The sequence below is a fragment of the Pieris brassicae genome, chromosome 5 (genome assembly GCF_905147105.1).
Source record: "Pieris brassicae chromosome 5, ilPieBrab1.1, whole genome shotgun sequence".
Taxonomy (NCBI): domain Eukaryota; kingdom Metazoa; phylum Arthropoda; class Insecta; order Lepidoptera; family Pieridae; genus Pieris; species Pieris brassicae.
Genome location: NC_059669.1, coordinates 8,840,049 through 8,852,698, shown reverse-complemented (window position 1 = coordinate 8,852,698; position 12,650 = coordinate 8,840,049). Strand labels below are relative to the sequence as shown.

Sequence of the window (12,650 nt, the reverse complement as noted above, 5' to 3'; positions counted from 1 at the left end):
GGTCCACGTCACATCCAATCATCTTTGAGGAGGCCTGGTAATAATAATAATGCATTACCTACATTAATGTACCGTTCTAATGAAGAATGCTAGTCCCATGTTCCACTTCACGTAATGCTTCACTGTTTTTACTGTAACAGTATTGACTTTAATTCAACACTCAAAGTTTATGAGAAAACACAAAAAGGCTTGTTTTATAATATATTTTTCTATTCAGGAAATTATCTTCATATAATCACTAATTTTAACGATATTAATAGGTAAGCTCCTTGTATTAATTGCAGGATTTGTAGATAGAAAGATACCTACCTAATTTTAAACATGAATTAATATTATTGTTCCTTAAGTTAGGACTGTACTGTTACACTGTCTCCCGTCTCTAAAGAGCAGATCAGAGAGTTGGGTTTGAGTTAATCCTCCCGTCTGACCCGAGTCACTTTATAAATTGCCCTGGCGGGAACTGTAAATGAATTACCCAATAAAAAAGGGACTATAATCTCGTTTTATCCTAATATTAGTAAATTCTTATATTATACACAAAGTAGGTAGCATCAGTTACAAGAGCAGTGGACTTCAAAACTCAGGTCCAAATTTTAAACCTATCTATTATACTTAAAAGGCTTCAGAGAAAAATGCTAAAGAAATATTGGAAAATTTATGGATGCAAATGCCAATATAATTTTTCCTCCATCACACCACCATTGGTACCTTTTTATAAACAAACGTTACAGAAAAAAAAATTAAAAAGACTTCGTTATAATTTCAAAAACCTTTAAATACTAACTTATACTTTTTATGCTAGTGCCAGTGAGGGTGCTTAGGAATTTTGACATAATGACTATATTTCTCTGATATAACTAACTCTAATATTAGGTATTAAGTAATTGAATTGCGACTCCAAATTCATAAACCTAGTTTTAGTTTTTTAATTAATATAAATAATAGAATAGCTTGTATCGAAAAATAGATTAGCATTTGTCTATACATTATTAATTTTTATTGGGCATATATACCCGACGAATTAGGGAGTAATAGATTTAAAAGAATAACATAAGAAGGAACGCGGGTTTAGAATAGTTTGATAGCTTGGCACAGATCGATGCACATGGTAATCTGTGGAACTAACCCACATCATAGAGTATGGTAAAATTAATAATTGTATTTAGTACACGTGCTGATGAAACCTTATACAAAACGTTTCAGTACTTATAAGGAGGACTTAAACCTACTAAAGTTAATACCTACCTAGTACTTTATAAACTATGTATATCTATTATTAACCGACTACAAAAAAGGGTTTATCAGTCTGTACTATATACGTGATGTTTTTGAAATCACTATATTAAACTCTATTTAGTAAGTGTGTTTGTCCACAATCGAAAATTAGAAATCATATTTAGCTTTCGATTTATATCAGATTCCAACTTGGAGAAAATACTAAGTTTCATCACAAAAACATCAGTAAGTCTTTGAGATGTAAGCATTTTAGGAACAAGTTTAGCACATGTTGACAGACATTTGAAGACAATTCATTTTTTTTATTTCAATTCAATTGTATAAATTATTTTTACTATAACTAAATCAAATAACTAAACTAAATTATATAATAATAAAATAAATATGTTGTATAGCCACACCTTTTTGGGTCTGGGAATCAGATTTCTGAATCTGTTTCATGATCGTTTGTCAATCTAATAGACAAGTACGTGATATTGTGCCTGACACACGCCGTTGACTTTTTGGGTTTAGACCCAGACCGGCGGGCAAGCCGGTTTCCTCCCGATTTCTTCACCGTTCGAGCGAATGTTAAATATGCACATAGAAAGTCCATTGGTGCATAGCCGGGGATCGATACGAAATCAGAAATGAGAGTCGCACGCTGAAGACACTAGGCCAACACTGCTCATAACTTTATTAAACATATTCAAAATATTTATTCATTTCCGATTTATATTTTAGCAAAATGGCAATATGGTTATTTAAAAAATTATAAAGGAAATATTAAAAAAACCTAATAATATTACTTTATTACAAATTACATTTCTACAAACAAAACAAACGCTATCATTGTTATTGTTTTTTATTGCTATCAACAGACTTCTTATAAATAGGTGCATTGAGATAAATACAAATAAATAACGATTTATCGATTTTATACCTATCGTTACCCTTTTTATATGATAATAGCATATCAATTTTAAAAGAAAACAAGACGATTAGGATATTATTAATAAAAAGAAAATATATAGTAATATAGGCTTTGCGAGGTTATACGTATATGTTACATATCACATGTGTCTTAAAAGTAAGAAAACTCCAGTTATAGCACAAGTTGAAACGAAGTTTTGACTGACTTTGATATAAACATTTTAAAATATTTCATCATTCTTTAACACACAAAACGGGTTTTTTTCTACCGAATCTTAGTATAAAATAATTTTCAGGCACATCCTATCCATAAACGGCTCAGCGGTCGATGCAACCATCGCAGCGATGTTCTGCAATGGTCTACAAAACCAGCAAAGTATGGGCCTGGGTGGAGGTTTCTTCATGACTGTATACATTAAGGAAGAGGAAAAGGCATACACTGTGATCGGCAGAGAGACGGCACCAGCGGCTGCAACAACGGATATGTTTCATGGCAATGCTGATAAGGCTAAAAAAGGTATTGTTACTGAACAATAATTTTGTTTGTGCTAAATAAATTATATAATATAATTTTTATGTCAATAAGTGTACGCCAAAAACTTTTCGTTTCCGAGTATGTCATAAGAATTCGCTTAGATAAAGGAGTTTCAGATAGATAGCTTGGATTTATAGCAAAACTTTAATAACACGATTTTTCCTTTCCTCTATTAGAACAACGATAGTATTTCTATTTCTGTTGCCACGCGGGAACGAGGCCAATACATTATCAAAATAACCTATCGCACGAGGTAACATACTTATACATCGGGTACAGTAATTAAACTAGTCTGTGACACGAATTTCTTTAGTTTTTTCACTAAATATGAGTTATCATAGCCAGTATTTTTTGCGTCCTTTTTATAGTCCGTATGAGTTATATTTTCTCTTGTTCTACATTTAAACAATTGCTAAATTAAATTGCATGCAGAACAATAATGTGGATTAGTAGAGTAGGTCACTGTCGTAAAACAGTAGGAGGGTAGGAGGTTTTCTATCACTAAAATTGTGTGGGTACTTTATCATAATTTTGAAATAAAAAGTTTGACAAAATCTTATGAATCAAATAATACTGCAATATTGCTATATAAATATGCTAGCGATTCTCTAAAGATGTAACTAATGTTAGGAAAACAAATATTGTGGTTTTTTTTTCTGTTTAAGTTAAACCGTTTTTTGACGATTTGTGTGCATGGTTTTTACACCTGGCAAATGGTACCATAAATAACAAATAACCCACAATATTAAATTGTAAGCATAAACATTATCTTTGGCATTGCGAAATAATCTATGTAGGTTAGATATAAAATATTTTATTGTTCACCCAACAATTGTATAAATAATCGCTTTACAATAGAAAAATGTATTGAAACAATAATACAGTGCCGTTGACCGAGATTTAGGCTACCTTATATCCGTTTATAATTAAAATTGATAGTCTACTACATTGTTTTAAATTGTACATTTATTTTACAGTATAGTGAAAATATTTTTCCTTCGTCTGTTTATTAATAACAATGTAAAGGCACATCACTTACTTCTATTCTTTAAAGAACAGGGAGCTTATGGGCAGGATGCTCTCCTGGTGTTAATTCCTTCTAAACTCCTGGTATGATACCGCCGTCCATACTCTGAATGAGAGGGCTCGCGTGTGTGTTGCCAGCCATTGAATAGATTTCGCTCATAGAAAGAATTGTCTTTTGGTCCACAGTTTTAAAAACATGACCTTAAGTTGAGCGGCGCACCGGTTGCTCCACGATCAAGGGTCAATATTCACAGTCAAATCTCAGCTCTAAGTATGGCTCCTGCATCTATTTTTTATTTATTTGCTTTTAACAAACAGGAGTTCGCGCTCGTTTCTTACATAAGGGATTTATTGAATACTTCCCATATGTCAAAAACGTATTGGTTTTGACTAATCAAACGTATTTAAAATTCAAATATCGTAATTTGATTATTGTGTGATTTGTCAAAATTGTCACGATAATACAAGATTAAGATTCAAGAGAATGAAATATGAAATGTTATTAAAAGTCACCAATGAACCAGTTTGAAGAGAAAGCATAAGAGAAATTTAGCAAATACAGAACACAGGCGATATAATGACAGCTTTTAATATTGTGTTCTCCATATTATTCCAGAATAAAGCTTTCACCCACGACTTTGCCTTGAATAAGTCGGAAATTTGTGTGTACAAATACACAGTGTAGTGGGAAAGATGTTACAAGTTAATATATATTTCGTTGCATGAATAATACATGACCAACGACGCTACTGTCAACTGTCACAGTATTATGTCACAGAGCCTTAAATGATCAATGTCAAAGTCTAATTAGTTTAAAACCGTTAATACTTGTAGTTTATTTGATTTGCCAATGTTACTAGATCTACTATTTTATAGTCCAGGATGATTCCATAGTTATTATTACTAAAAGTAATTTATTATGTCACACCAATGGCGTTACTGTCAGCTGTAATTGTCATTGTGACATAGAGCTTTAATTCATAACCTCACAATCAAATTAGTACAAAACCGTTAATACTAGTGGTTTTTTGATTTGTTCCTAGATGTTCCTATTTATTAGCACTTCAAACCTTTGAAACTGAAAGATAACAATTGTAGGCTATTTATTGCTCATTCAAGTAAACTCTTATACTAAAAAAAAGTCACGAAAAATGAACCTGAAAATATAAACAAAACTTTTACAGTTTCGTTTCGTTTATATAGTTCCGAATAAATAAATTGGCCAGAGTGTTTAGAAATGTAGAGTGTTCAAAAAGTATTTGCTGAAATTTTCTCCCACCGCGCGAAAACTGGCCAAATAACGTGGATGTATAACAATTTCATATTCGTAAACATTTGGTCTCAAAAGATATATGGGACAAAGAAACAAACGAATGATCAAAGGTAATATTATACATCTATAGATGAAACATGTAGTATCTTTCATCGTGGTCCAACTCAAAGAAATCAGCTCATATCGCTCGCATAATAAATAGAAACGCGTAAACCAAAGAAATCTCATGTTACAGGAGGCCTTGCAGTTGGAGTCCCAGGAGAGTTACGTGGAATGTGGGTTGCGCACCAGCGGTGGGGAAATCTGCCTTGGAAAGATCTAATCAAACCCACACTGGAGTTCTGCAAATACGGCTTTGAAATAACCGGTCCCAATTATGAAGGCCTCGAAAGTGCTCCATACGTCAAACACGATCGTCATTTAAGGTAAGCAAAACTAAATCCTACTTTCGAAGACATTTCATCCACCTCACCTTGTTGGCTGGAAGTCTTCCATAATCAGCTTCACAAGCCATTTTCTTTTGCGAACTATTCAACTGGAATCGACTCCCGGTGGGGGCTTTCCCGAGAAATACGATCTACAATTGTTTAAAAAAAGTATACTACTTACTCAAAGGGCGGCAACGCACCCACTAAAATGGGTGTCCATGGGCTGCGACGTCTGTCCTTTTTGGGCGTCCCGTAGGCTCGTTAACCCCCTCTCCTATTACAAAAACGACTGGCAGAACACATGACAGGTTTATGAAGATATGGTTAGTGTCAATTTAATGATGGACATATATCTCGAGCATTCTCAGCTAATTGATAGATACCGTCAATTATGTGGCCTTAAATAAAAGCTAGGAAAGGACTTTGAATATATTACCCCTAGCTTAGACACAACAGGGAAAATTAATATTAAACTTACACCTAATATAATTTTTTTTGACAATTCAGCTTAGTAGAGTAACGCGTTTAGTTATTAATATTCAACGATGCATAGATCTACTCAGTAAATAATTTGTAGATTTTAATTTACTTTCAAAAAGGTGTCATTAAAAAGCTTTTGCTCATAGAATTGAATGCAAATTACGTTATTAAATAACAGAGGGAAATTCTCAGAACTATGCAAAAGCATATTTAGGTAACTAATGTCTGACACGCGGTGGGTGTGCGCCGGAACAGGACTTCCCTTTGTCACAATTTTTTTAATGTATAAACCATCCCAATATACAATGGCTTACGAGCTTCTGTCACGGAAAAAAGGGAATTATTTATTTATTCCACCTTAACAGTTACACGGTATAATTCGTTAGAACGTCAAAATAATACCTACACCGATTATCCTACATAAAAAAACATTAAAAAAACTTTTATATGCCTAAATGTTATAACAAACAATATAGCAAGCAACTCTTGTGAACTCAGCCAGTTTACAAACAAATAGGTCTACCTCGTAGAAATTTTGTTAATTATTCGTATTGATCGCGCTTTGCTAATCAAGTTGGATGTGCGCGCGGTTAATCCAAAAGTTTTGACGGGAGCCTCAGGTTTCCACTTGTTATTATGTATAGAAATTTAAATTAGAATATGTAACCATTTTCACCTAACACGAATGCCAGATCTTCCGTTTGGTTACATAGTATAAGACTCAGACTCTGCGCTTCAGCGTGCGACCTTCATCCCTGAGGCCGTAGGTTCGATCCCCGGCTGTGCACTAATGGATTTTCTTTCTATGTGCGCATTTAACATTAGCTCGAACGGTGAAGGAAAACATTGTGAGGAAACCGGCTTACCTCAGACCAAAAAAATAAACCTAAAAAGGTTGTAGCGCCATTGATTTTTAACAATACATAACATAACAAAAATAAAATACAAGATTTAGTGTGACACTTATAGGCAAAAATAACAAACACAGAGAGAAAATAATTAAAATTGATTTCAAAGTGTGCAAAGAAGACTCAGCGCGATCGACGACGCGACGCGATGACTCCCGTATGTCAAAATCCAATACTTACAGCCTCAAAGCTTACCAAAACGTTTTACGATGATGATTTAAGATTTTTATTTTTTTATTTTATAGTAATTTGTATATCAGTAATACTGTTAAAGTATATAAAAAAACAGTAATGATAATAGTAGGATAGGGCTAATAACAAATTCTTACATGTGTAAGATTATAATTTCCTGTTGATAAATCGAGTTGGAAAAGGCAAGGCTGTTCCGTTCTGTTGTCTATTCTCTGCTTAAAAATAGCAAAACCCATCTCACGTTAAAATCTTTCGTAATATAAGGATCCGATGAACACGATGTAGGTTCTGATGTGTAAACAAATATAATTTCGCGCTATATGGAGAATTCAATTAAAGCCTTTTCTGTACTCTTGCATAAAAATAGCATAATTTCTTACCCATCTCATGTCCATACTAAAATTACTATCCAATATTAGAGGTTAATGAACATGTAGATCAATTACCTCTCGCTAAAGGAATGAAACGACAAAAAATTGATTGAAACAGATAAGTCCACATAAATTTTAATTTGGGGTCAATGTCCGAGTGTTACATAATTATTGTAGCGTTGTTAAACTACATCTTGATTTATGTTTTTAACATTATTGAAGTTTTTTTTTTATAGATAGAAACGCAGTCGGTGGCGTTTAAAATAGAACAGTGGGGCTACACGATTTCAACATTAGGTTTTTGTACTAATTCCACACCAAGTTTGAGTACATTTTCTTTTTGTTTTTTTGAGTACCATTGCCAGCCAGTTATAAGATTTTTTTATTTTATTTTTTTTGTACCATTGCCAGCCACTTATTAGATTATATTTATGGTTTTATTCTACATCTAGATACCGATCATATAATACGACGAAGACGTTAAGAGAGGAATTGACTTTGAAATAATTAAATTTTTAAGTTATTTTTAATACAAATTCGGTTGCTATTGTATTTGTCTTTATCACGTTGCGTCCTTATCGCTTACAAGGGATCTCTTATAACAAAAACACATACTATGGGAAAAATAAAAATATAGAATTGTAGGAAAACCAAACTAAAACAAGCTAAAGATTAATTGAGAGCATTGTATACGAATAAAAGTATCAATATAAGTTCCTGAAACATCTACATAAACCTGTTTTTACGCATCAGGAAACAGGAAAACCTTGAGTTGATAACTCGAACAGGCGGAAATAAATCAAATGTCTGCTTAACAAAATATCAAATAAAGTTAATATCGAATGAAATATGGATATTGTTCAGAACTAAAATTATTGTTTTAATATTTATTGATAGGTATGTAACATTCTAAATTTTGTGTCCTCCACGAGATATAATTAAGAATATGATTTACTAGATTAAATCACGTGTGATTAAAAGTCATACAAATATTTATTTTAAAATGAGTAGAATTCTGTCTTGGTCTTTCGCCTAGCTCCTAGCATAAACATGGCCAGGTGTGAACTGCATAGGATAATTGTGATAATAGTATGTTTAATTCCCGTAAGGTTTATTGAAATGAATAATCAATTATATGAATAATAATGAATCTTTCAATACAATATACTTTCAGAAAGACATATGTAAACAAAGACAATCAGTTCCACAAGCCGGGCACAGTGGTAAAGCCAAGCGAGGCCTGGTGCAGAACTTTGGAAGTCATCGCTGAGAAAGGTGGGGATGAGTTGTACAATGGCAGCCTCTCTGTTGACTTCCTTGAGGATCTAAAGGAAGCTGGCAGTATCATCACAGCTGAGGACCTTCAGAACTACGAGTGAGATTTTTATAAAGCATTTTTACAAATTACAACAACATAAGGTATTTTTATATATTACGCTGGCTGTAAGATAGCATGATACACTCTATTTAATGGAAAACCTAGAAAATTCTTAAAACTTCAATGTATTTAATATCGCAATTTATTTTACCGCAAAATAATGTTAACATTATGAACGCATTCGTAATGTAAAGAATTTAACCTACATTTAACTTACCATAAACACCGAAAGTTTTTACATTTAAACCATAAACGAAAAATTATTTTTTACTTCTTATCCGTGATGACTGTCTTCATTACCCATAAAATTTATTATAGATAACTTGGGGGAAGAATTATAGATAATCGAGTTATGTTTGATTTTAATTATCTAATCACATACACGCGACACGAATAGAAATAATGTCAATCGAAAGACGAAACCGTTCAGTTTATAATGTCAAACAGATGTAGATTTATGAAAAAAACATTCCAAATCAATATATTACATTAGTGTATAATAATAATAGAAACATGACGTGTATACATTAAAAATGTTTGTGTTTTCTGACACGATTTTTGGAACCACGGTTACTCATGATGGACTAGAGATGTTGTTCATAATCACAATCAAAGAAAGACCTAATAGCTGAAATAAAACCCGGTATTTCATGCTTTGTGATGAAGACCAATGACACATTTAAGCAAAAGAATGTGACGTATAACGGATAAATAATTCATTACAGAAATATTTATTTCACAACATTCTCATATTTACAAACATAGGAATTTGCAGCTGAATAAGCGTAAAGTCATAAAAACAGTATGACTCATTGCTGATGAAATTCTTATTTAAATTTTACTCAGACCTTTCTAGAATAATCTTTACTCTTAATTGTATTTAAAAAGTTTAATTAGTTTTGACTGACGTATATTGTTTATAAGTTGTCAACCAATATGTCTCACAAGTCATAGATATTGACAAAATACCACAGCTAACTCTTTAAATAAATAACAAAAAGTTAATCATGAAATATATTTTTTTCTGCTTTTAATTTTGAGTACGACATGACTATGATTGTCTTTGGTATTAGAAATTGCGCCAATGCAAATCAATCTGATATTTGGATCTATGGACACTTACAAAATATGATTATATTAGCTTTATTTTTTTAAATCATCCCACGACGAAATAATCATTAAAAGCTATAAAAAGATAACTGCATTAAAAATGATTCATTTATATTGAACTCGATACACCGTAATTAGTTTTTGTGATAATGGTATCAAAAACGTCATTAAATACGTTGTAATAAAACCTAACCTATTGGTATCTTGAAGAAAAACAACACATTAAAAACATAATGCGCTGTATAGATTTTTAATAACATAATTAATTCCAAAAAGCAGGTTTTCAAACTAATTTATATAAAAATGTTTACATTCGGTGTGTCTTTTCCGACGAAATTTCCCACTGACAGATCGAACAACAACAGCTAGTTATAATTGTATAACATGAACCTATAATATGTTATATTTTCAGAGCAAAGATAATTGAACCACTCGCTGTCCCACTCAGTCAAGGAGACATCCTCTTCACTCCACCACCGCCAAGCAGTGGTGTGATTCTAGTCAATATTCTTAACATCTTGAGCGGATATAATTTTACCGCAGAAAGTATTAATGGCACAGATAATACAGTCCTAACATACCATAGAATAATAGAAGCTTTTAAATACGCGTATTCAACGAGAACGAAACTAGGGGACATGGATTTTTTGAAGTTGGAAGAGGTAATATTTTTTTATATATCGCTAGAGTTTTTATTAAATAAGATGAAACCATTAGTAGTAGGCAAGAAATTAATAGGACCAATTGCTCAAGAAATTCATGGACCAAAGGAAACCTCAAGTAGAATTTGTGATTCCAGCAGTGCTATTTACTTTTTTTGTTAAGTACACTATTACGTCATAATAAATTATATTAAAAATTATAAATATTTATTTTTTATATATTTTCTTGAAATCAGAATTATTGAATAACTCCTTTTATAATCTTCTCTCTTCCCTTCTCTTCACTTTCTGCGAAGACTCTAGTCGTTTGGTATAAGCTGCAAATCTTACTTCCGCTTTCAGCTTATAGCTAATGTGACGTCTCCGGAATATGGCGCCGAAATCCGCAACTTAGTCAACGACACTATAACCAGCAACAGCACATCCCATTATGGCGCTGAGGAATACCAGAAAAATGATGCCGGAACAGCTCACATTTCCGTCATCGGGTATAATGGCGATGCTGTATCATTAACAAGCTCCATAAATTACTTGTAAGTAGTATTTTAGTAACGGGAATATCTGGTACCACTTGGCGATTTCACTTATTTCTGCCTTATTTCCATGCAAACAGGCTTTCCAAACAAAAACTTTTCTTATAAGAAATATACCCATATTTCTTGTAAATGGAGAATACGAAACTCTAACATTTGTAAATTACTGTTATTTATTCTCTAAACCTAAACAATCAATATATTTTGCAGCAAAATATTTTTATGTTAGTGTAAACTATTTTTTTACTAGACCCTGACACAATTGTTTTTAATGAATTTTTACCCTTTTGGATTCTCTGAAGCTGGAGAATACTTATAAATTCCTCTAAAAATACTCGTTGATGCCCCAATAACTATTTATCTCTATTAACTACGTGTTACGCTCTGTTTATCCATCCATATATGCCTTAGCGAAGGATACATGCCTACATCCTTAAATGATGTCTTTATCTATATTATCATAGATTATACTTTTATCATATCAGCGAGGCTGCGTCATATATTTTTCCTAGTGTAGAGTCATGTTATATTTATTTAAAGGAAGGCGAAACTTTCTCTCACACAACAACGAGCTAGGTTCTCTATTTTTAAACGACCTTCCTTAATCTACATTCTAGTACAATGCTCTATCCTTTGCTATAGATAACTTGCTCTATCCTTTGCTATATATTGATATTTTATGATAATTTAAAATTACCGTAACATGCTGTCAATGAGCAATTGGACTAGTGGCTTCAGCGTGCAACTCTTATACCTGAGTTGGTATGTGTGAACCCCGGCATCAATGAAGTTTTCCCATATACATTTTATACTCGCTCGTACTGTGAAAGAACCAAAAAAGGCGACGGCGTATATAAGAGACAGATGTCTATACTTGTCTAAAAAAAAATGTGTGCGTGTACTAGTGTACACACGTAAGAAGTGAAACTTCTTTATGACCTTATTTTTCGTAAAATGATCTATTATATGCAACTTTACAGAAATTGTTTAAATAAAGTTAAATTAGATGAAGTTCAACAAAAGGCTTTTATTATCATTAATTGTAATAGAATTATTGCTAACATTGTAATGGTTATTATATATTATTATTATTAATGGCTTTTTTTTCCAACGCCGATAAAGAAGTTTCACTTCAATAATCCAACCTAAAAGGTTGCAGCACCACTAGTTCATTATTAGTTTAACTCGGTACATATACTTTTAGAAATGAAATACTCTGAAGACATGATGGCCACAAAATTTACCACTGAAATCATTTCACAGTTATGGTGCTGGCTTCACAACGAACAGAACAGGTATACTGATGAACAACGTCATGGATGATTTCTCATCACCAGGCATCACCAACTACTTCGGCATTAGGCCGTCACCAGCCAACTTTATAAAACCTGGAAAGCGTCCTCTGTCTTCCATGTGTCCAAGTATTATTGTGGACCAAGGTGGTAACGCAAAAATAGTAATTGGCGCCTCTGGTGGAACTAAGATTACCAGCGCTGTTGCTTTGGTAAGTAAAACTTCACTCGAAAGCTGTTTTGTTTCTGGCCGTTAGTCCATAGACAATTAAAGTAATTGTCTGTGCTCAGTCTTATTGGGAAAAGTGCAGATC

At 32.6% G+C, this 12,650-nt stretch overlaps 1 protein-coding gene across 5 annotated transcripts in view; it reads left to right on the top strand.

The window, feature by feature from the left end:
- The window catches only part of LOC123709434 (glutathione hydrolase 1 proenzyme-like), a 38,474-nt gene that overhangs the window by 23,724 nt on the left and 2,100 nt on the right, over positions 1-12,650 (top strand). For all 5 annotated transcript variants that reach the window (XM_045660785.1, XM_045660789.1, XM_045660787.1 and 2 more), the window contains 6 exons: positions 2,445-2,665; positions 5,218-5,407; positions 8,536-8,736; positions 10,262-10,511; positions 10,854-11,044; positions 12,308-12,548. In XM_045660785.1, the coding sequence (XP_045516741.1) occupies positions 2,445-2,665; positions 5,218-5,407; positions 8,536-8,736; positions 10,262-10,511; positions 10,854-11,044; positions 12,308-12,548 (1,294 nt within the window). The remainder of the gene's footprint in view (positions 1-2,444; positions 2,666-5,217; positions 5,408-8,535; positions 8,737-10,261; positions 10,512-10,853; positions 11,045-12,307; positions 12,549-12,650) is intronic.